The sequence below is a fragment of the Ptychodera flava genome, chromosome 22, assembly GCF_041260155.1.
Source record: "Ptychodera flava strain L36383 chromosome 22, AS_Pfla_20210202, whole genome shotgun sequence".
NCBI classification, from domain to species: Eukaryota; Metazoa; Hemichordata; class Enteropneusta; family Ptychoderidae; genus Ptychodera; species Ptychodera flava.
This window is the reverse complement of record NC_091949.1, coordinates 25628834-25653971: the sequence shown is the minus strand read 5'-3', so window position 1 is coordinate 25653971 and position 25138 is coordinate 25628834. Positions and strand designations below refer to the sequence as shown.

The window sequence follows — 25138 nt, the reverse complement described above, 5'->3', positions numbered from 1 at the left end:
CTTCGATTTTATTTTCATTGCGATCGCTGGTGAGAGCGAGTCGTCCGGTCGAATTTTTTCCCACTGGCTATTCGGTTTTGAATTTTCAATTGCCCTCATTTGCTAAAAACAAGACGGGCGTTCTCTGTGAATCAATAAGTCTTTTGAATATGAAAAATCAGACATCTGAACCTCAACTCGCAGCTTGAAAGTTGTTCTCCGAATCAGGACAGGGACATCGGTGAGGCCGGATTTCACGTAATAGCTATGGAAACCGACGGCTCGTTCGGTGTAAGAAAGCATGCGATGTACGTCTACGTTATTTTACTGGTTTTGAGAACTTCTAAAATAACTTGTAATCTGTATATCTTCGCACATCGAACCGATATTGTATACCTATCACAAGTGTAGGCCTATAGCTTCGAAATTTTATGGGAGAGACACCACGACTGAGATCGACAGTAGCGGCACAACAAACTATTCCGAATTATGCGTCCGTGTTTAATACAGACATCTCTGTAGGTGATTCTGGTTTCTCAATCGAAATGAATCAAAAGTCCGACATTGACAACATTGACATAAAATATGTCCGAAAACTTTTGTTTTATTCAACCATAGACCTTAAAAACGTTTTTAAGGTCTATGATTCAACCAACTGATTCATCTCCTTTGATACCTTCTAAGTTACATGTAAACAGTCCGGAAAGACTGACATCGATGTCTCCCGGGCCCCCATGCATACAGTATGGCCGTACGAGTTCAAATATTTCAGTGTTATACATTTTCTTGTCCTTCTCTTTCTTTTTGAGCCAGTGTCATTATTGTGAACACGGCTAATAAATAAATAATATTTCTTCACCGTTTTGCAAAATATCTCGTCAACCGGGCGCATGGGCAACGTCTTCGCACGTTAGTCAAAACTAATGACACTGTAGGTCAGAATATAACATCGGTCAAAGTAAGATTGAATAAGGAAGACGAAAATGCTTCATCGATTGACAAAAATGAGAAGTAACGAGTCAGTAAATATCAATCCATAAAGGGGAGACCGAGACTGCCATCCCCCATGATTAATCAACTGAGAACAAAATATATATTTCGATCGACAGACTTACACAACCAGAGACAACATTTTATTCAGCTTTAAATAAGTCACGGCCTTTCCTATAATAACACCCCGTTTGCGTTTCGATCTACTCTGCTCTGTCCCCAATCGGTATGGTGTTAGGTGATAACGCAATCTCGACTGGCTTTTTAACCTCCCAGCGATAAAATGGGAACAAAATAGGCATACAAACTTTAATACCTGTTGCGTACGGGCCATGTGCAATACATCGTGTTTGTAAATATGTTAATTTCCTGTTTATTTCTTGCATAAGGCACGCCCCACCACTCTTGAACGAGCCGTCACTCACCAGATTACGTCCTCATTATAAAGTATAATCAAGTTGCCCGCACAGGTACTTCACGGCGCACATGGGTCGCTTCGGACATGGTGCTGACAGCGTCCAATTTTCTTCACATTCTACATTCACGAAGGTTCATTTTTAGACTTTAATGACATTGTCAGATCCTTGTGCCAAAACAATGGCCGTGTCCGTCAAAAAAAATTACCAAGATTTCATGTTTTCGGAGATTCACCATAACAATCATACTGCGGATATGGCCGGATCTGCCTCCCTTGGGAAATTAGTACAGTAAACACAGCGACGTCTGTACGCATGGCCGGCCATATGGAGAGGGAAGTAGGCATGGCTAGAGGTCACGGAACCAAAGGTCGCATTTACATATGATCACACTCCCTATTGAGGGCGCACTATACATGCCAATACAAGCTACACAAAAGACAGCTACACAAGTGTTGTGCTCTTCAGGCTCAGCTAGTTTATTTGTAACATTGAAAAAGAAAGAAAAACGCTGTAATATTGACTTATATAGCCACTTATGAGCCCCTGGGAAATTAGTACAGTAAACACAGCGACGTCTGTACGCATGGCCGGCCATATGGAGAGGGAAGTAGGCATGGCTAGAGGTCACGGAACCAAGGTCGCATTTACATATGATCACACTCCCTATTGAGGGCGCACTATACATGCCAATACAAGCTACACAAAAGACAGCTACACAAGTGTTGTGCTCTTCAGGCTCAGCTAGTTTATTTGTAACATTGAAAAAGAAAGAAAAAACGCTGTAATATTGACTTATATAGCCATTTGTGAGCCCCTGTGGGTAGACAGTGCCGTTCAGTGGAATGATTGCTTCACCTTTTCGAAAAAATTACAACTTTAATGGAAGAACCAGGGGATAACATGACAAGATTCAACATATTATTTCCGTATACAAAACCCGAAAAATCAGTGTTCCTCAAAACCCTACAACGTTTTATGTCAACATCATCGCATTGTAGGCGGAAAACAGCGGCCATTTTTGTCTGTGTACTTCGTTTACTATAAAATTGCAAACATAGTTGGGGAACACTCCAAAAGGGATGACGTTTATCGTGCATATCTCGATGTTCACCATAATATGTCATGGCAGATTTTACGGTAACGTTACCGGGACGAAGCGACACGGGCATGGGTATATGACAATTAGTATAATACACCGGTAACTCTGAATGAAGGTGAAAAGAATCAGTCATTTATTTTAATATTAATTCGTCAGCATTGTCATGTCTAAAAGGAATATAATTCTTGATGGGGCATCAAATCATGATGTGTTATCGAAAAAAATACGTTGGAAAATATAAAGTCACTTCACTTCTGAATCGAATCTCATTTTTGAAGAACTAATTTTTACATAATAGACGACCCTTAGTATACTCTATCCATGAGATGTATACATTATCAAAACGAATGGTAAATGTGGACCAGTGAAGATTGGTACAAATTGAGGAATTAGAAACTTTGAAGCAACCATTTATATTTAGATAAGAACCTTCAGTGACATTGCTTCTAACTCGCATGATAACAAATTACATTACAGGAAGGCTCCATTAGCTTGGATGGTACCTGAAACCCGAGTCGCTGCCTGTTCAACTCGGATGACAAACAGAAGATTTTTAATCCCCAAAGGTGTTAATGTTCCATTGTTGCGTTTATCTTATCCAGCTGGTGATATGATAGGAACGTCAGAGCTGTAAGGACTCACCCAATACTACGGGCAGACACATATGCTTGCACATGGAACTATGTTGACAGGAAAAAGTGAATTTAATTAAGGCTCTAAACTAAGTTTTAGAAATATTGTGAAACAAAATATCGTTCTTCGTTCATTTTCATTCAAGTTTCCTATTTTCGGACGCTTCACTTCAGTAACGCGTATTGATCATATGTGCATATATGATCAGAACAGCATGGAACGTTCTTTCCACGTGTACAGCATTTTCATGCACATGCTAACAACGTAACATGTCCTAGGTTTTTACTCCAAGAGCTGCGCGTCTCCTGTGACATCTCAAAACTGACGACACCGTATGTGTACAACGCACCTGCGGTCGATTGTGACACAGTTACCTTACACACAATGCAATATCGGTCGACCTGAAATTTGACACTGTGATCGACGTAGCGTTTCAAAACTACGAAAAATGACACCAAGTCATTGTTTGTTATTTAGATTTGATCTAAAACCTCCGACAACCAACAGACAAAGTCCTACTCTTCCGCAGAAAATCAAAGTTTTCAAGCGTCGACTTTCTCTTCCGCTATGCGCTCAACCACGGCCCCTCCATAATGTTAATAATGTTCACTTGTAATGATTTGAAAGTCTTTTACGCATTTTCCTTCTTTTATTGAATTTATGCCCCTGCATTGATTGCTTTATTGCCTGTCTTTATTTTTTCCTCTGCATTGTCGTGTTTGTTGTGCAGATTTGTTATTTTTTGAATATTTTTCATATTATTTGTTGTATTTGCACAGTGAAAGTATAAAATTGTCACTTGTTTAGGATGATTTATATGTTGAAAACTTTGTGTTTGACATTTATTATTCAATTTGTCATTTGCTGCCTGTTTTACAATACGAAAGGTGTGTGTTCCGTTTTTGACAGGATACACTTTTATAAAAAAAGTGGTTCATCACTCAACATGTATGAAATGCAATATTTCATTGCAATTGTAGATGAAAACGTGAACAACAATTCGTTGGATATGCCAAGGAAATTAAATAACATAAAAATTCCACCCATCGACGAAGTGAATTAAGTACAGAAGCAAACGAAATTCGCTGCCAATATAATGATTTAGGGTGCATATATTATCACCAGCACGAACTTCGTCTGGTTTGTGCATTCCCAGTGTCACACATCAGCGGCAGTGGCCTCCTGAGTTGTAAACTTAGGCGTGATATTAGTTTTTAGACCGTCTCAAAACATTTGGCATAATATGGTGTTATGTGCAGAGTTGCTGTGAATCGATGAAGGGGACTGTAAACGTGAAGGACAGAGAATTGAAATATGTTGAACAAGTAAAATCCACAGCTTTATCGCCGAAACGCCTCCACCACATGAACTCATAAAGATAAGTTGGAAATAAGTCTGAAGGTGTGAAGTCAATCCAAGTTCGCATGGCATGCATCCATATGCCTTCAAAGGTGTTGGTGTGGGTGAAGGTTTGAGGATCCACAAAACGAAGAGAAAGATTAGCGGTGAAATCTGAGGAGACTAAGGACAACGAAGAATATGCCCCCTACCATTCATCGGAATAATATTGGAACCTGTAGGAACAAATCGATCAAGCATTGGCATTACGTACGATGGTCAACAGAAATTAAAAAACAAGCACAAATATCGCGACCAATGACTCCAATCACTAAATGTCTGTCACTGTGTCGACCAAAGCTGTATTTGGATTTCCGGAACTTGTATTGATTATAGATGTTTTTTGGTTACATCCGTGTATTCATAAATTTCCATCATACAGCCTGGCTAAAAATCGATTGGGAGGCATATCGCAAAGATAAAGGAAACAAATTTGTGGACAAAAAATTAAACCAATCAATAACAGAGTTTGAACTAATGTACAAGTGTGATTTTCGGTCTGTAGAAGAAGTAATGCAAATGAAAGCATACAAAGATTTTTTAGCAGTCATATTGATTATTATTTGCATTTGAATGAACTCTGAATTCTATTATGTAACTGTGCGCCGTCTTTGGCAACGGCTATATTGAAGAGGGTCAATATGGCCATTGCCCCCGGGGTCAGTTTGTACATGACAACAAGTTTGATGAATAAAACGTGAGAGGGGACATATTGTACCCGGAATGAGACGGAATTATTTCCACAATCACATGAACTAACTGACCCTAACCCTAAAAAGTCTGTGATGGTCTTCATTTGCTTGATTTTGTATCGGGTGAAGCACATTGGGAACCAGGAATTGGGGTTAGCTGACCAAATTGTCGGAAATCCGCTCGCTTCGCTCGCTCCGTTCCGACAATTTAGTCAGCTAACCCCAATTCCTGGCCCCCACTGTGCTTCACCCGATACAAAAACTAAGCAGTCGGAGATCGTGACAGTGATTTGAAGAAAGTGCAAATTTATATTATTTTAACTTTATTAGTTAGTCAGTGCCGCAATTACGGGGCGTCTGTGTTTTGTGTACGGCGATTTTGACGTCATCAGTTTGTGGCTATACCACTTGTAAGATGGTGCCCTAATGTTTTGTTTACACTAAAAGATAATCTGTTCGCATATGTTGACATAGAGATTAATCCTCTGATAACCAACTAGGGTAAGTCGGATACTTCTAAGTTAATGGAGCGTTCCCGTAATGAAACGCTATGCTGAGACGCCCTTATGTTGACTGTCGTTGGACAGTTTTCTATATCCTCTAAAATCATAATAACCACTACTGTCCAGTCATTCTGTCACGATTGGATTGTTAAAAATTGATTTCTGTAACTTTTGCATATTGATTTTCAAGGCCATTTTCAAACGAAGAGGACAGTCCGGGTCAAGTTTCTTTGTTTATTGAATGGCTTATCTTGTCCGTATTGTCTGCCTCTTGACGCTTTTCGATTTCTAAACAGTCTAGTCTTGCAACTGAGGCAGCAGTGAGGTTTGCAAGATGCATTAACTTCACCTATAGCCATGAAAACAAAAGCCTAATGTGGCCGCTAAACGTCATCAATACGTAATGCATTAGGCAAGGCCGACAAGGGCTGTTTCAGTTTAAATAACTTCAAGCAAGCCATTTTTATTGACCTGTCAGTTCTAGCCAAGTAAAGAGGCATGCTCGCCAACGGTCAAGCCATCAAAATGTAACACGAGACCAAGAGTAGATCTACCTTCAGGGCATGTCGATCGTGCTTAACATTACCGATGAAGATAAATTGTGCATGGTGGTGTTCGTGATGTCGCAGAAGGTACATTGATTTTACATTCAAATCAACCCTTCGCATCAAGATTAACTGGATAACTGTTTATTTAGCCCACGTTTGAATCTATTAGACATTTCTCTCAACGTAGACCAATGTAAAAAATCGCATGTTATAATGATGTCCTGGTCGTAGGAGCATCATTGATCACTAACCCTCAGAATTTTAATTGAGTTCAGTGCACTGAATAATGGCAATTGAATGCTCAACTGTAAGAAATCCGTACATCATTTCACAATACCGTAAGTATTGTACCACGGCGATACGGCATGACAAAGTGGTTTGCCAGGGACACTAGATCATCATAGAATAAATCTAAATTAGACAGCTTGTAGGGTCAATTTATTGGTGTGAAAAGCTGTCCTCTGACAGTTAGCGAAAGTGGCGAGGCATTGCTACATGATATGAATTTAACATTATGAGGCTAAAAATAACGTATTTCACTTACGTGCTGTAAGAATATGACCGTCGGGCACATCCCAGAGCTGAATATCCAATGACCGTACATGATGGTAGGAAAAGTGAACGGCATACAGAATGTGGCCATCGTCAAATCAGCGAAAGCAAGGTTCATCAGAAACCTGTTTAAGACTGTTTTGGCTCTACCAAGGAGCAGTACTATGATGACTCCGATGTTTCCAACGATGGACAGTGCAATATTAACACTGAATGCAATAATTAAGATCGTTCTCCACTCGAAGGGAAGAGCCATCTCCTCGTATTCCAGGAATTCTTCGGCAACATTGTCACTGACCGTTTCGTGTTCGTCATCCATTGCCCGCTGTCGAGAGCGATTAATTTCAGCCCGTATCTGTGCTTCGAATAGTTTCAATTGAGCTGCTGTAAAGTTGGTTTCGTAATAGTAATCCATATCTTGGTGATGATGTAGTCTGTGTGAATATGAGGGAACTTGAGATATCGTTCAATACTCAGTAAAATTCACGGGCGAATCTTGAACGCCTTAATTTGTTGCTGATCATACGATTTAGTCTTAGTCGACACAAGCTTTCGACACAACTGTAACTCAACACTGTACAGCCTGTCGTCGTCAACGCAAGGCCTACGATGAAATCAACATAATAAATGTCAGCGACATTAAAACTTGAGTTGAGTATTTGCATCCATGTTTACGACAACCTCATATAGTTGAATCATATTTGTCTGCGCAGTCGATTGCTGTTTATGAAGTATGGTATAATCAACATGCCTGATTTTAGTGGCATTTGCATTAGTGTTGCTTCATCATAAAGTTTAACTTGCCGCCTGTTATCTTGAAGAAAACTATCCGTGGAGACTGCAGCTTGCAATGATATGATCTTTTTCGTGAAAGGCATAACATTACAGACGCAAAGATGAGAAACCACTACTACATCAACAGTTCTCAAGCAGGAAACTCCTTGTATAAATTGACCCCAGTCTCGTGAATGTTATTTGTACCAAGAATGCCGTAATTAAAGCATGTTCTTGCCTGATTATAAGAGAAACTGGCGTTGATCTGAACGACGGCAGAGTATCATCAGTGGATGAGGCGTTTATCTAAAGCTGTGAGATTCTATTATAAAACACTAAAAATAGTCGACATCAAATAGCACCTCCAGGGAAATTAATTCCAATCAGTATCGTTATAGTCTCTCGATTAGCCTTCACTGTAGTAACGTTTACTCTGCAGGTGCATGTAACGTTGACGTAGACGACTCAAAAATTTGTCTTCGGAAATGGGTTTAACTGAGTCTATTTTTGCATTCCAAAAACCAGAAGTTATGCCCATGCCATACGCATGGAATATTTCCATAACAAGGGATAAATTAGAGTTTTCTCCTCGGTCGAACTTAAACAAGATGAAAATGAGCCTACACTGCAAGCTACTACACAGAAAGATAACTGCTTGTGTTACCATGCCAACACAGCCTTAACATTCACCTCTTCAAGCCTAAGACTTATTCAAACAGCGGGTATTGTGGAAACGGGTGATAATTATAGCAGTTGTAAAAGATGGAACGTGTACCAGTCTAGCGGAAAGATCGCGCTCAGCGGCAAAGTACAGAAGCCATAGTACGTAGCATGAAACAAGATGAAAGCTAGGTGAAAGTAGTGTAGCAATATGCGTGACACGAATTCTCATGACAGAAACGGTAAGCATTTCACAAAGCCTACGGACCTCGCTTTCCTTTGAATCTATTCTCGCGCAAAAGTGAAGTTATAATTAAGTCATGACGTCTTTTTTAATGTTCTGTTTCATCCAGTCTCTCAGATAAAACACAATCACGGGTCATCTAATTTGAGCTAAGATAATGCGGCGAAGTTCGTGCTAATGTTATTTCCTAAGAGATAATGAACATGGTCGACTTATCCACAATCCTTTTCTATTCAGTCTTTATTGATCACAGCAATGCATTATCTTGCAAACTCTATGGACCGTAAACAAATCGAATATATAGGGTATTTCATACGTTTCTTCGACTTTCTATATACCATTTATATAACTATTACATATATATTTATATGTAACCAATGGTAATTTGCTCTGTTTGACGTCATTGTAAACTAGTGTTTTTTCGCAGAGCTGTACAACTTCGAGCCGCAGGCGAGATGTTGTGCGGTTTCAAGAAAAAAACACGATGAAAGACAATGACATCAAACAGAGCCCCAGTACTACAGCCATGGTAATCAGAGTTGTTTAGAATATTTTCAAATAATATGTATGAAGTAAATGCAACCGTTACGACAAGATCGAAACAGTCGTTCTTGTCCTAGGAGGTGTCGCGGATTTAAAATATCAAGACTGCGATGTTGGAAAGTCTGGAAGGTTGCGTTCGATGGCACCCGTGCCTGTGGCGAAAACACTGCCGTCGACCGATCGTCAATGTTTACGTCGTATACGGACTTTTGATGTTTGCAGTGACACATATCCCGCACGTAGATACATATAAGCTTGAACGTTTGTCAGTTGACGGAAATTTTTGGTTTTCTTGTCGACTTTCAATAATACATCCACAGTGCTGTAGAGTTCAGGCTCCAGCTGACAGCTGACGTCTTCGCCACATGCAGGTCTACGCTGCAGGTTCAATGCCGATCGATAATTAACTGATTACTTTTGGTAATAAAGGCAACTTGATGTTTTGAGCTTCTATATCGCTTTTCTGGAGACCGTACAGTATTTAATTATTCTGTTGAACTTACGTTTGGATGTACCTTTCAGGTTGATCGCCAGGCACGACGTCCCCATTTAGCGGTACCACCGGAGCGGGGACATTAGTAAGCTAATCGATCGACGGATCACTGCTTGCAGACCATTCGCATTGGGGCTGTGGATCCTTGGCTACCCTTTCGGTTATTGGGAATTACTAAAGCTTTAGCGACTCAAACTTCATTGGACTCGCTTTAGGGTCTAAAATTTATCTCATTGCCTTTTATTGTGCATGTGAGAATATGCAGTATCGATCGCAGCATCGACAGGTTTGTCTGTGCATATTCGCGTGCAGGAAAACAGTACCTGGAGAACGGGGGTTGTGTGGATTTTTTATCTGTCCCGCTAAACGTCACACGGGCCGCGAACCAGGCCAGTTTATATATATATATATATATATATATATATATATATATATATATATATATATATATATATATATATATATATATATATATATATATATATATATAGAGAGAGAGAGAGAGAGAGAGAGAGAGAGAGAGAGAGAGAGAGATAGATAGATAGATAGATAGATAGATAGATAGACAGATAGATAGATAGATAGATAGATAGATAGATAGATAGATAGATAGATAGATAGATAGATAGATAGATAGATAGATAGATAGATAGATAGATAGATAGATAGATAGATAGATAGATAGATAGATATAAACTGGCCTGGTTCGCGGCCCGTGTGACGTTTGGCGGGACAGATAAAAAATCTGTCTATCTATTATATATATATATATATATATATATATATATATATATATATATAGATATATATATAGATAGATAGATAGATAGATAGATAGATAAAATAGATAGATAGATAGATAGATAGATAGATAGATAGATAGATAGATAGATAGATAGATAAATAGATAGATAGATAGATATATCACATGAATTGACCCGTATCTCCACATGTGTGACGTACACCATACAGATAAGAAATCCATATTACCCCTGTTGTACGTCATCAACCTGAACTTTTTTCCCTGCATGGTACTGTTCATACCTGCACCTCGCGACGGACACAGACCGATTTGTCGTGATCGATGCCGTGCTCTCATGACATTTTGACAAAATGTTGACCCGAGAAATTCCACACATTGAAACATAGAAGGCATGACCCGGCAACGAAATTTCGAGTCGCTAAAACTACAGCTATTCCCGAGAATCGAATGGGATACCGTCGATCGTTTTATTTTAATGGCTCAGTAACGTCGCGGCTTCAGTCAAGTCGTAAGGCTCAATGTGGACGTCGTACCTGGTGATCCCAGTTAGCGATAAACCCGAAATATACACCTCAACGTAAGTTCAACTGAATAAATGAGTACCGTATAATCTTCGGGAAAACGACATAGGAGGCAAAAGCATAAAGCCATTCGACTAACAACGAAAAATGTCCTTTGTCACACAAAAAGCTCCGTAAATTCTCGCTCGGAATAAAACCTGTAGCGTAAGGCTGTAGCGAAGACATAAGCTGTCGAGCAGAGCGCTGTGGAATCCGATGTATTTCTAAAGTTGACTCAGACAACACTCACAACAGAACAGAGTGTCCGTCAAGTAACAAAATTAGGATGTATCTAAGGGCGAGATATGTGTTACTGCAAATATCAAAGTCAGTTAGACGAAAACATCGACGACCGAGATCGGGATCCGAGTTGACACCGGCGGAGACCGGTGACGGCAGCGTTGTGGCCACGAACATGCAATTTGGTACTATGAGTGTCATCGAACGGAATTTTTCGCGCTCGCCAAGGTCTTAAACTTTGTGATATTTTCAAAAGCCACGGCATCTCTAAGAATGAGAATTATTGTTTCGATCGTGTCGTTGCATTTTCTTCATAAATCTACTTGTAAATATTCTAAATAACTCTGAATACTATGGCTATCCGTCGCTAGCGCGGTGAAAGCTATGCCCACCGATGGCCAACTTACCTTGGCATCGGTAGAGCGCGAGACAATGATTGACACGTTCACGTGACCGAATCTGTATCTCTCATGGGTGGAGATACCGTTCGATATATCAAAATTTCAACTTGCTGGGATTTATGAATAAAAGTATCTCCTGGGTGACGGACCGTTTTACTCATTTAATGAAAGTAATCCGCGTAAATATAACACAAATCGCGACGAAATTCATACAATTTCTTACAATAATTTTGAGCCATCTACATCAAAACAAAAATAAGAAGACTTTTCATGTGATAAATATTTTCTCTGTTTGACGTCATCGTATACTCGTGCTGTTCGCGGAGCCGCACAACTTCTCGCCTTCGCCTCGAAGTTGTACGGCTCTGCGAATAACACTCGTATACGATGACGTAAAACAGAGTAGAATACCATGGGAATATATATATATATATATATATATATATATATATATATATATATATATATATATATATATATATATATATATATATATATATATGATTGGTATATGCGTATATATATATATATATATATATATATATATATATATATTTGGTATATGCGTGAAACTTGAGTAACTAACAACTGTCATTACCTTATACTTGAAGTAATTAGTGTTATTAGTGTTGTATAGTGTTATTAATATTGCATGTATATATATATATATATATATATATATATATATATATATATATATATATATATATATATATATATATATATATATATATATTATATATATATATAGTGTGTAGGTTTGGATGTGTACCCACTGTTATTTTAATTACGGTTTGTTAGCTGAGATACAAAACCTCTCTGTCGTTGTAATTTTCTACAGAGACCAAGTTGCCAGCATAGACCCCCTATTCACACCTGCGACTTTTACAGTAATTCCACCTAAATACGGCAAATTAGTTCAGTGTATTGAATATTTAGGGTATTCAAGTCTGCTCGAAGTTATCGATGCACAATACTGATCAGTAACATAGTGACAATGAAGCGAATCTTTTTTTTAATCTCGCTTAGTGCACGTGACAACTTTAAATTTTTAATGTCAACTAATTAAAGAGCTATTTTACTGCAAATGACACGAGAGGATAATGAACAATGCGAAGTCATATACTTCATAAGCGAAGAAATCTTGCACGGACAAGAGCTTGTTCTTTATTTCAAGCGTTTGACGTAGAGTACACCCGTTCAGCTTGTAATCAAAGACACAGGGTACAATATAATGAACTGTGCCGCTGAGACGGCATAGCAAATTAGCGGCAACTTTAGATGATATTTGATAAGTGCATTTCGCGACACCTGAGCGGGTCCGACATGTGATGAAAGTGCTAACGGTAAAATAACAGACAAAGCTGAACTAATACCAGTTGTAATAAAATGTTATATGGTACTGCTCACCTTGTTACTGGCTCTTCAGAAGAGAAGTGAGAGCTGCTGGCACAATGAGATGTTGCTTGCCTTGGAAGGATGCAGTTCGGAAATTCTGAGCGTTGAGGCACCAATTTGGCAGTTAACTTATTCGTCTTTTGCGATGTACCGAATGATCGGCCGACACCCCTTTTAAAGCCCTGCTATATCATGGACGAGGGCCACAACCATTCGCTGATGGATTGTATAACGTTTACAGAATATTAATTGATATAAAATAAAGAGCATCAATCATGTGAACATGACACAATGATCCGATATGACAATAATGTAGAGAAATTAAATAAACATACTAAATTATTCAAAAATTAATTACCCAGGGCTTGAAAAGCTGAAAACTAAACCATTTCGTACATTTCACTCTCATCACAAGAACGATGTATATCTACACGTACAAATCATAGTATAATATTTATACTGTGAATTCATTTTGTGACTTTAATCAAAGTGCTGATGACACTTTTAATGGCAGCGACTATATGTCCCTTATACGTTGTGGCTGTTTACATCTTCTGACCTGGGCGTATATGACCCGACAGGGTAGGGAAATTCTGAAAGCGTCCCATGTTTGAACAAAGTATTACTTACAGATCTCGTGATATTTGACAGTCGCGACCTAGTTGTCGTGAACCCTTTTCATCCAGTAACCTTTCCATTACGTTTGAGAATAATGCAAGGGACAGTAGTGTCGAACCAAAGGTTTGAAGTTCGACGATTCCTCCAAAACCAAAGTCTGACAATATAATTAATATTCGACATAAACGTTTCTATCTATGCGTTGTTCAAATTATTTATATCGTAAATTTGAATATTGATGAGCCATGTTCAGTTCTCCGTATTTTGTTTTCTAGCAACCGCCAGGTTCGATTATTCACCCAATATTTCTGTGTCAGTGATCTAGCTAATCAAGCATGGTAAACCTACAATGGCGTCTCCTCTACCCGCTCATGCAAGCAATGTGATCACGTCTCCAGCTAGCTACCAAGTCTAACATAGCTACAAGTATCCAAATGACTTTTTGTCAGCCTACCTTCCTTCAGTTACTCTCGTCCCCGTCCCCATTACCTTACAAGCTCTACGTCAATGTCTCATTTAACGAGGATACTATGGAGATTGAAATAGTTTCAGGTTCGCAGCGGGATTCTGTACTCACATTCATTAATTAAACTGAATGAGCGATGCGATCGCAATTTCCTGGCATCAAGCCACTGGCTGACCTTGTGCTTGGCCTCATCAACAACTGTTCATTGACACCATAGTACTTTACGTGTCTCGTAGAGCGATAAATATATCACTATGTAGACTTCACTTCAGTCTGCGCATTCGTAAGACATGCCACAGCTTAGTATAAAACATGAGAAGACTTGGAATTTTTCCTTTGGGTTTCATTTCTTTTACGTATGAATCACTTTGTAATTACGCTAAGTCTGTAATTCAACGATATGAAACCACATCAATAAGCATATTAGAACTTCACCTTTTTTACAGTACCGTGAAAATACGTGTAATATACCATTTCGGTCAATTTCAGTAACCATCATTTAATCAGAAAAATGCATTCCTTTCGTTTGGGTGCAATGTCTGCCAGTAATATCATACGAGTTGTATTTTGATCTATTTGACCTGCATGGCATTTTGAAATGTTCAACTAAGATCCTTGAACACAATACGATGTCTCGGGCCTTTTTCTCAATTTGTATTATCTGACGACAGATCCTATTTTTATAATAGAAATTGAACTTGTTCCATTAAGCACTAGAACGCTTTAGGGGCCGTGGATAATTAAAACATGCGCACGGTAAACGAAACTAAGTGCGTTTGGCCTCTACCCCCCTCCCCCCTAAACGAATTTTGGAAGTGTGAAAATTCAACAAAGCCTCACTCTGTATCTGCATCCAACAATCGGTAATTAAATACGTCGCTATGCAATCACGTGTACTCTACCGACCGCCCCCACCGCATACCCACTCTAAAATCAATCTCTGTTCAGCGCTAATTTAACAATGACACAACCAATAGAATAAAATGAAACTGTGTATCCAAAATGATTGTAACGTTATTTTGCTCGTGCACTGATCATCACAAGTATGTCAAAAGAATGCTGGTGTAGCGCCGGTGCGGTACTGGCCTGGTACACGCCAAACAATGTAGCGCGATATTTTGCAATACATAAAAACGTGTAGCGAGATGTTGCGATAGGAAAACTTGTAGTGCGATTTTTGCGCACGGTAATCGAAATACAGCCAAACCTCCTCCCCCCCCCCACCCAAACACAGAAGTTGCGTTTACTGTGCGCGTGTTTTAATTATCCACGGCCCCTTAGTGATCGTCAGTGTGAAAGATATGCGCATGCACTGTATCGAATGACGCTGTAAGTGGTTTCAAAGTCTTTATCACGAGCATCGGCTAATATAGCTTCAGAGAATGATTTCTTCCCTTTCAAAATTTATGACCAGTCACCATGTCTGGAGAATTTTTTCGCCTCATAAATAAAAGACTACTATCGGATAAATAATTGCAGCTCTTTCGGTGTCCCGTTAGTAATGAAGACAGCAGTTTGAGAGCAGAAGTCAATAAATCCAGGTGACCTGACGGCCTTTTATCCAATCCTTTTCGAACAAAGTTTGTTACATCCAAACATGTCCCGAGTATTCGTTATACAGTGACCTTGTGGGAAATCACCTCGAATGCGCAATTGTCAAGTAATATGCCAAGACAATGAAATGTGAGTCAATTTACGAGGTGCTTATAACATACACCTTATGGACAACTCTGTCGGTTGCTCAGAGCAACAATTGTGTAGTGTTCAGTAAAACATTCCAGTTATTTATCGCCTATCGCGAATTAGGTGCGCTGTAAGTGTTAAATAAATCAAACTACTCGAACCCTAAGGGAGATCCTTTGATGAGTCTGTCACAGAGACATAGGGCGCCAAGTTCATTGCTGGCATAGACGACAAAGTGCTGGAACAAAAGTATGAAAGAAATCTGTTTAAACTGCTGAAGGGCATTCTGCGCTTTATTTATAGTGCGATGAGGAACAGACGGTACGTTACAAGGTTTTAAAGGTAAAACGAGCCTCGGGGACAGATATTCTGTTTCCCAAACTTTTACCGTTCTTTTCTGATCAACCACGTGTGGGGGTTAACTTTAAAGCTCTTGGTGAGAAAAACTTTTTACTGGCTCAGCTTTTCGAAATTAGAAAATTTGATTTTTATTTTCATAGAGTAAACACAGGAATGGCGGCCATTTTGAATTTCAAATATCGGTATCTTGGATTATTTGTTTCTTAGTAACAAATTGCACGGTGACCCCTCCCATTTTTATTCATGATTTTGAAAGAGAATGGTTTGAAAAATTCCACAAGGAAAGTTCGAGCAAAAGTTAAAATCTTTCACTTTCGAGGCGCATACTACCTTAAGGTTTATTCGTGTCTTAAAGTTGTGTGTGTGGTCTCATACAAATCCGTAATCATACAAAGTGATACTGACATGTAACAGGCACTGGATACAAACCGGTATTTTTATACTTGATTTGAAATCATTTAGATTCAGTGATGAAAGCTGCAAAAGTCTCTGTAATCTGTAAACAACATGGGGCACACAAAATCAATTTGTAATCTCTAGAAGAAACTTGGTTCGTCTCATCATACCCTGGTACAACTTCTGAACAGGGCCTAATAAAGACAATCCTGTATATGCAAATATTAGCACGTTCTTAAAATATTTCATCTCAAGTATATGAATAATATCTTGTACAATATTTATCTCATATGCTTCAGCAACCTCAATTCTTGATCTGATGCAAGATTTATTTGAATGAATACAAGATATGTTTGAATGGCCGAGCTGTGCATAAGCTCGAAAATACAAATGAAGTATGTATAATGCTATATCAGTGTCCATGTTTGTGCTGACTAAAATGAGATCATTGCATTGCCTCACTCTCAGGCTGGTAGACATGAAGGCTAAGAAGTACCTTTACAGTGATGTATATTCACCACATGACAAGATGGTCAGTTGATTAGTCGTTATGAGACACTTTGCTGCTATTATTTAAATTGCTACTATAAATACCGAACGTTTAGTATGCTTTATATATTTTGACTACATTTACAGAATTAACGTCAGTGATATTAAACATCAGTTGGCACTTGAAATTTAAGGACAAACCATTCAAGATATCATGGTCAATCCTATCAAAAGGAAGCAGTTACTCCAATGTGTCTAACAAATACAATCTTTGTCTACTTTGTCATTATCATGAATGTAAATGAGACCAACCTGTTAAAGCTCCATAAGCTGTATCTTTTGGCTATTTTTTCAGAACTGTTGTTTTGTGGTTTCCCTACACTTTCTGCATTGAATCCTTAAACTGCCATTTAATGCCAAGTATTTAGCATATCAACACAACCTATATGAGTATAATCTACATTATTATTGTTGAAAAATTGTATTCACGTCCGGACTAGAGTTCATTTTAAACAATAAACGATGATCACTACACATATGCAAGCTGTTGTTGACAAAAAGGATACTCGAAATTAATTTCAGCATGACAAACGGATAAGGGTCAGACACGGTAGTTGATATACATTTAGCAGAATACTGAAAACTTGCCACAAGCTTAAACAAGCATTCTTGGTTGCTCTCAAAGTGTTTGCATATATGAAAAATTGTTTAAAAGAAGCACGCTGACACTCTGGTTATTTCGTCTAAGATTCTATATATTTCAAGGCTACGACATTTGCTCTATGGCTAGACCCTCTTCGGGTACATTCAAAGAGAGTAATGAAATATAGAGATCCCAGTATACTTGTTAGTTGCAATATAACCGTGAAATTTGTTCGATTTAGCATACACAGAAGTTACATAATACTATGGAACTTATAAAGTACATTGCTTGGGTAGAAAACTTTGAAAATGGTTTTGCTTGTGTGGAAAATGTAGTGGGATTGATGCCAGGATTGAAGTGGATTCAACTAAAAAACATAACAATGCACTCTAAAATGGAAAGAAATGTCTGGCATGCGGAAAAGAATTTACTTGTTAAGCTATGGCACTTATCTCGGTGATACCGGATGATGGTATGCGTGAGAATAAAGGAAAACCGGAATTTATACAGTTTGGTAGGTTATACAGAGGGCGCTCTACAGAGATTCGCAAAGGAGTTTGGGAATTTTTTATTTTCTGGTGTTAAATTTATCCAGAGGGTTTCAAGTTGTTTGCGAAATTTGTCATCTTGTTTATTAACTTGTTCTTCAAGTATGCTTTGTACGTATTACACGACTTGAGTTGTATGCGCCTTGAAATTTGAAAGACTTAAACTTTTGTTCGAATTTTCCTCAGGGAATCTACCAACTATCCTCTTTCAAAATCAAGAATAAAAAGTGAGGGTCACCGTGCAAATTTTGGTACTAGAGAAACAAAGTGACCCAAGATTTACGGATATCTGAAGTTCAAAATGGCCACCACCCGGAAGTTAACTCTATGGAGCAATATCAAATTTTCGATTTTCGAAAAACTAATAAGTCGACAAGGTTTTGTTACACCAAGAGCATTAAAATTCACCCTCACAAGCGGTAGATCAGAAAAGAATTGTAAACGTTTAAAAGAATTGTAAACGTTTAAGAGTCCGAATATCTGTCCTCGAGGCGTCTTCTACCTTAATACGAAAGTCAGTACATCAACGAATACTTACTGTTCCTCTGAATGATAATAGTAATGAAAGAATCCATCATGATGTGTTTTGAAATCGCAAGACATCTCAGTCTGAACTCTTCGAACCACTTGAGGGTATAAGTAAGGAAGGATATTATGAGCACTTGTATAAAAATCGAAACCAGGGAGACCTCACCTTACCAACCCTTGTGTCTGTTTTTGAAGCGTCTGCAGATTGAGTTTCAGAGCAGAAGGAGATTACACCAGCTCAAAATCCCGAGCAATCTGCAGTACTTTGATCTGTATGATATTGGCTGGAATGACAAGCATGCATGAAGGTAGCTGTGAAAACGCAGCTATCTGTTGGCGGGGTAGCGTGTGTCGCTATGCAAGTCATCAAAAGGTCAATATCGGTGGCGGGGTTGACCTTTCGATGACCCGCATAGCGACGCACGCTTCCGGCCCCGCCAACAGATAGCTGCGTTTCCACAGCTAGCATGAAGGTAGCATTGTAGAGTCATATAGTTCTTTGCAGTTCAAGGGTATAGACAACTTTTTTGTACCATTTCTACCCGAGTAAAGTATTTGCACCATATGTCTGAACGACTTAGTGAAAAAGGAAGATACGGTAAAATGAGCGCAGTCAAACCTAAGGGACTGGTCAGTTTCTTCGGCCGGGGGGGGGGTGTGGATTATTTTTTGCCGACGTCAAAAAGTGGCTGACCCCCCTATTCCAAATTTTGAAAACAGGGTGACCCCCCCTATTCCAAATTTTGAAAACAGGGTGACCCCCCCCCCCCGGCGCGACAAAGGTAAAACAAAAGATGGACATAAATTATATATATATATTATATTTTACATTTTACATATATTTATATTTTAAATAGTCATTCTATGTTTTAGTGAAATTGTTGACATGTCAGTTGTAAGACAGGAATTTCAAAGTGTCAATCTTAAAGTTTAAATACAGTACATTTTGAATGAGCTGTATTTTGAATGAGCTGTGAATGTATTTCACACTTTCTCTGCTTAACCAGATGTCCTGAACTGTTGTACAGAAATGGATGTCAATCATTAATATAAAAGAGGAAAAAGCAGTGAATCAAAAACTTTGATGGGTGTTAAGACTTGCAAACCATCCAATTAAATCTACTGAGGAGCCATAGAGAGCTTTTTTAGCCAAATCCGATGTGTACAGTGTCTGAGAGGACCTTTTCTTGTGTAACATTGAAACCATAAAAGCACAGCTAATAATGACAAAAACTGCCTTTTTTAACTGTTATTTTGTTCATAAAAAAGCATCTTTCTACAGAAAACCTATGAAACAAAGGAAAATAATTGCATCAATGAGAAGGAAAGATATCTTGTCATTTTTCTATCTCTAAAATAAGTCACTGTATCAATATATATTGTGAAATATTTGTGCATGTTGCTTTCTCATACTGAATTCTCACAGAGAGAACAGAAAAGTATCAGGAATTTGTCATCCTTTTCATATGAAATGCAGATTTCATAATGGTACACTTTCACTTAGCAAACATCAAGATATCTCTGATTTATTAAAGTATGGCGCCCGAAGGGCGCGCCAAAAAATATGAAACATCCTGATATCTCTGATATATATGCCTTGTATATTAAAGTCATGCACCTGAAGGGCATGCTGAAAGATGTATGATATATTAAAGTAATGTGCTTGAAGAGCACGCTGAAAAATATTGAACATACAGATATCTCTGATGTATGTATGCTTGATATGTTAAAGTTGGGCGTGCTGAAAAATATGACTGATTATTAAAGTTACGCGCCCGAAGGGCGCGCCGAAAAATACAACTGAATGATGAATTTTGTGGCTGACACTAGCATTTTAGGCAATGATGAGCCTGTGTCAAAATTCAAAAACACACTGACCCCCCCTATTGGGCATTTCAAAAACATGGTGACCCCCTCTATCACCAAAGTCAAAAACAGGGTGACCCCCCCCATGAATCCACCGCCCCCCCCCAGGCTGAAGAAACTGACCAGTCCCTAATTTTTGTACAATTTCATTTTGTTTTGTTTATGTCAATTATCGTATAACGTAAGCACAGATTACATTCATTTCTCGGAATGTTTTGACAGTTCGGGAAAAGCTTTGCCTATGCTGAGCTGCAGTACAATTTGTTAGAAAGGGGTTTTGTTTCAGTCACATTTAAATGCATCTTCAGACAAGCCCTCATTTCAGAGTGTGGCCTGGCACTCTTCAGGCATGTCTTGTATTTTTCATACACCCGTGGCAACTTTAGTGTTGATCAAGGCTACTTGATACAGACAGAAATTCTGCTTTTGTACAAAGGCAAAACCAGCTCTGTCTGGGATTGTATATGAGAGTTTACGATTGGCAACCTGTGTTCAAGATTGAGATACAATGTAACATTACCACGCACTGGTCCATGTACAAGTCTTGTTTATTTCTCCGGACACAACTGTCTAAATAGAACCGACAATTTTATTTGCTGCTATAGCAGTGAGCTCATTAAATGTGTTGCCTTAATAAACTAATTATCGAGTAGAGGCTTTCATGAATGGAAGTGGTATCTTGTGTCTCAATTTCCAGCATGTGATGCCAATCGGTAGCTCTCATTTACAACCCTTGACAGGGCCTGTTTTGTCTTTATACAAGCAGAATGATCAAGTAGCCTTCATGAACACTGAAGTGGCCACGGGTGTAATCTAATGAAATATTTAATTGCTCTAACATTCCTTCGTAATGAATTGTTTTGAATATTTTCAAGTTTTAATGGTTTTTGAGTGCGAAAACATTATGATTTGTAGTGAACTTAATGGGAAAGTGAATAATGACGGTACAATGACATTAAAACTACACAATATTTATTTGAATGTACGAATTATTTACAAAGCCAGAGAACGTAGTGGAATTCGAGTAGGAAACACACTCTGCCTTTGGGCTTTATTTCCACATCTGTTAGAAGGGACAGACTCGTCAGAGGGCGCTCCCTTCACTTTCCCGATCTCGAACGACGGATTTCTTTGGCCCGCTTGATTTCTTTCAGTCAATGGCCGATATATGCAAATCAACACCCTGCCGCGAAAATCGACGGGAATTGCCACTCCTTTTTTTCTATATTATCACTCATCGTAGACATCTTTTTCTTGAATTCTCTTCTATACAGTGTTAACGCTACAGTAACTTGGTTTTCCAATAAAACGACATCGTTTCGTGACTCTTGCAAAGTCAACCTTCTTCACAGAGCTGGGGGAGATTTCTGGTGAGAAATATTGTTAATACGTTCATTGCAAGTGAGATGTAGTTTGTTTTGCTTCCTTTTTAAATGTTTTCAGGTTAGACCTGAACACAAAGGAAATGAAAGATCCACCGTGGTGATCCTGATTGATATAGAGAGCAGAACCCTAACTTGGCACAAAAGCATAAAAACAGCTGTTCTGTGATAGTTGTTTTATGATAGTAAAACCAGAACAACACTTTTCTTTACAATGTGTTGTATTTGCTATATATATCTGTTCACTAACTTGTATGGAAATCCGGTCACGACATGCGACATGCGACTGCGACTTCAAAACTGCGACCTGCGTCCTGCGAGTTTCGACCTGCGACTTCGGCATTTAGACCAAGGTGTAACCTGCGACTTCACAACAGCGACCTGCGTCCTGCGTGTTTGTCAAACTGAGACCTGCGACTTCACAACTGCGACGTGCGACAACAACACGTAACGTTTCATGGTGTTTTCCTCAGTATTAGATTTGAGGCGTCTTGCGTGAACTTTAATCCTTTGAGCGCCAAAGTTTATTTTTGTCCCCTTTATATAATAAACCCCTGTCAATTTTCTCCAATTTTTGCAAAAATTTTGGGAAAGACCTGTAGCCAATGAAATGTGATGTCGATTTGGTCCAAAATTATCAAAAAATTACAGAAAATTCTTGGTAAAATTTTGCACTAAAATTTTGGTGGGAGAAAATTACAGCGCTCAAAGGGTAAAACGTGGAATGGAGATTTAACGTTCAACATCGATCAATTAATAAGCCATTGCTTTCGCTTTGGTAAATCGTTCACCAAGTCTGGCAAAACTCAATTCATGTACACACCAGTTCACTCATTTTCATCTGGAGAGATAATTTTATGACGGAAATGTTGACAGTAGTCCGTGTTAATGCATGGAAAATAATATGCTACGTGATAGGCATTTATATGTTTATATTATAATTTCAAATTATTTTAGATATTCTTCGTCTGCCTTACCTCGCTTCTTTCCTTATGTTATCGACAAACCTTTTGATTTTTAGATATCGCCGGTATTTATCCTCATTTTACTGTGGTATAACCATCTAGCTGTCTGTTTAATTCATCAGTTGTTCCCCCCCCCCCATGTATCATAACTGCGTCAGTGTCATTGCAAACATTAGAATTTTCAGTTATTGTCCTTTATTTTCTAACATTTCCAGTTTTGTTCCAATTCTCCAGTGATTGATCATCGGATGTTGCCATCTTTTCGTCTAATTTCATTTTTACTTTTTCGTCAAAAAATCGAATTGATCCAACTTTTGTACAGTTGGAAAAATAAAAATATTCTTACTGGTTTACTTCGGACTACATTTGTCTACACAAATAACATATGCAAAGCAGTTAAAATAATACTGATATTGACAGAAGTGCAATCCAAACATATTTGCTAACCATGAATAGCCAGTGACCGACTTTCTTTATAGATAACGCGAGTTAAAACTGTAAAACAGGACATCATTAAACCTTCCTACAATCCTATTTTCAGTGTTTAAGCCTAATATGTACATACTATAATATGTACATATTATTTTTTGTGTGTATATAATATTTTAGATCATGTGAGCAGAAAAGTTCCAGAAACTAACTCTGATGTAGACGTTTAAAACCCTATTGCTATTGCATTATTTCAGATCAGTTTGCCTTTCGTAAGAAGGAAAATAAATTTGTGCTCTTCCTTTGTGGATTTTCTACCGTCACACCTTCGTGCACTTCTATAGCTGGTTGAATTCTTTCGCTGGCCGATTTTTGCGTAGGCCAGCGGTGCGAAATTAAAATTATGCTCTGGTCGCGAGAATGCGGTAAACCGGCTGTTTTAATGCAGTGCAATGGTGTCCCTCGTGTTTTTCAGGCTCGTGTTCAGAGCAATGGTGCAAATAAATCAAGACTGATGTCGCAGTTTGACAAACACGCAGGACGCAGGTCGCTGTTGTGAAGTCGCAGGTTACACCTTGGTCTAAATATCGAAGTCGCAGGTCGCATGTTTCAAACTCGCAGGACGCAGGTCGCAGTTTTGAAGTCGCATGTCGCATGTCGTGACCGGATTTCCACTAACTTGCGATGAAGAGATGAAAGTCATTTTCGTATTTGCAACCAGATTCTTTGTTTCCGTTAACTTTACTGGGTGCATTGCTAGGATTTTTTATTCGTCTCATGTGTTAGACCTAGTGGTGCGGCATGGCAAATCCATTTTGCATTTTTGGATAAAAGCACCAAATTTGGCGCAGATGTGTCTTAATGTGTGTTGAACAAATTAAGATACCGAGCCACCGAAAATCTGTTGAGGCGTTGCCATGGCAACCATTTTTTCAAAATGGCCGCTTGACAAAGTATTTCTCACCTAGTAAATGTAAAAAGCACAACGCGTTGAGTAATTTTGGGTTAAATATTTTCAATAAGAAACTATGGGAAGAGTAATTTACAATTGTTTTCAACTTCTGTTAATCGCCTGACTTTTTAAACGGCTAATACAGACAAAAACACAATTCGTATGCATAAAATGCACGGTATTAGATCCTATCAAAGGACGACACTATGTCAGCAGTCAAGAAATATTAGGCCATTGGCTAAAGGGGTCCTCATGCACCTCTAGGATAGATCAAACTGTATTTATAGAAGCCTTAGTATTCCTAGAACACGAAATAAAATTTTAACAGAAAAAAAGGGATGCAATAACTGTTACGGTTGTGTTTTGAAGAGTACCGAAAAATCACTATTTTGCTCATACCCACGTGCATTTGGCTGGTAGAACTTGTAAGTCATCTGCTAAGCTTTTTTTAACATAACTTGACTTGTTGGGTATCATTAGAGTGGAAATTTATTCTCCTTTAAAATGGCATATGTAATATGCAATATTTCCATAGATTTCTTTTATGAAATAGGGCCAAAACTTATCCGATACCCAAAAGTTTGCGATGCAAATTATAGTTAATCTCAAATTATACCAATGTTTTACCTTGGCATCATACAAAAGGCAATGATTTGTATGATATCTCTTTATTTGCTACAGGGACATGTTAATCATGTGAAAAAGACTTTTGACAGAAAAAAATATTTGGATGCTAGAGCTCTACTGGTCATATTTTGAAGGGTACCGCAAAATCACAGTATTGCTAACTCTAATGCGTTTTCGTTAAACCTGTCTTCTTGAATGAAATCAGTTGTGTTTGTAACAAACGTATGTCAAGAATATGACATGAACCTTAAACGGGAAGATGACATGATTTAGTAGCCATTGGGGTCATATTTGGAA

The 25138-nt window shown here is 38.4% G+C and overlaps 1 protein-coding gene across 1 annotated transcript in view; it reads right to left on the bottom strand.

Annotated features, from left to right (window-relative positions):
• Nucleotides 1–7349, bottom strand: part of LOC139122312 (substance-P receptor-like) — a 29461-nt gene extending 22112 nt beyond the window's left edge. The window contains exon 1 of the mRNA XM_070687709.1: nucleotides 6806–7349. Within this exon, the coding sequence (XP_070543810.1) occupies nucleotides 6806–7228 (423 nt within the window). The 5' untranslated portion in view covers nucleotides 7229–7349. The remainder of the gene's footprint in view (nucleotides 1–6805) is intronic.
• Nucleotides 7350–25138: the final 17789 nt, after the last annotated feature.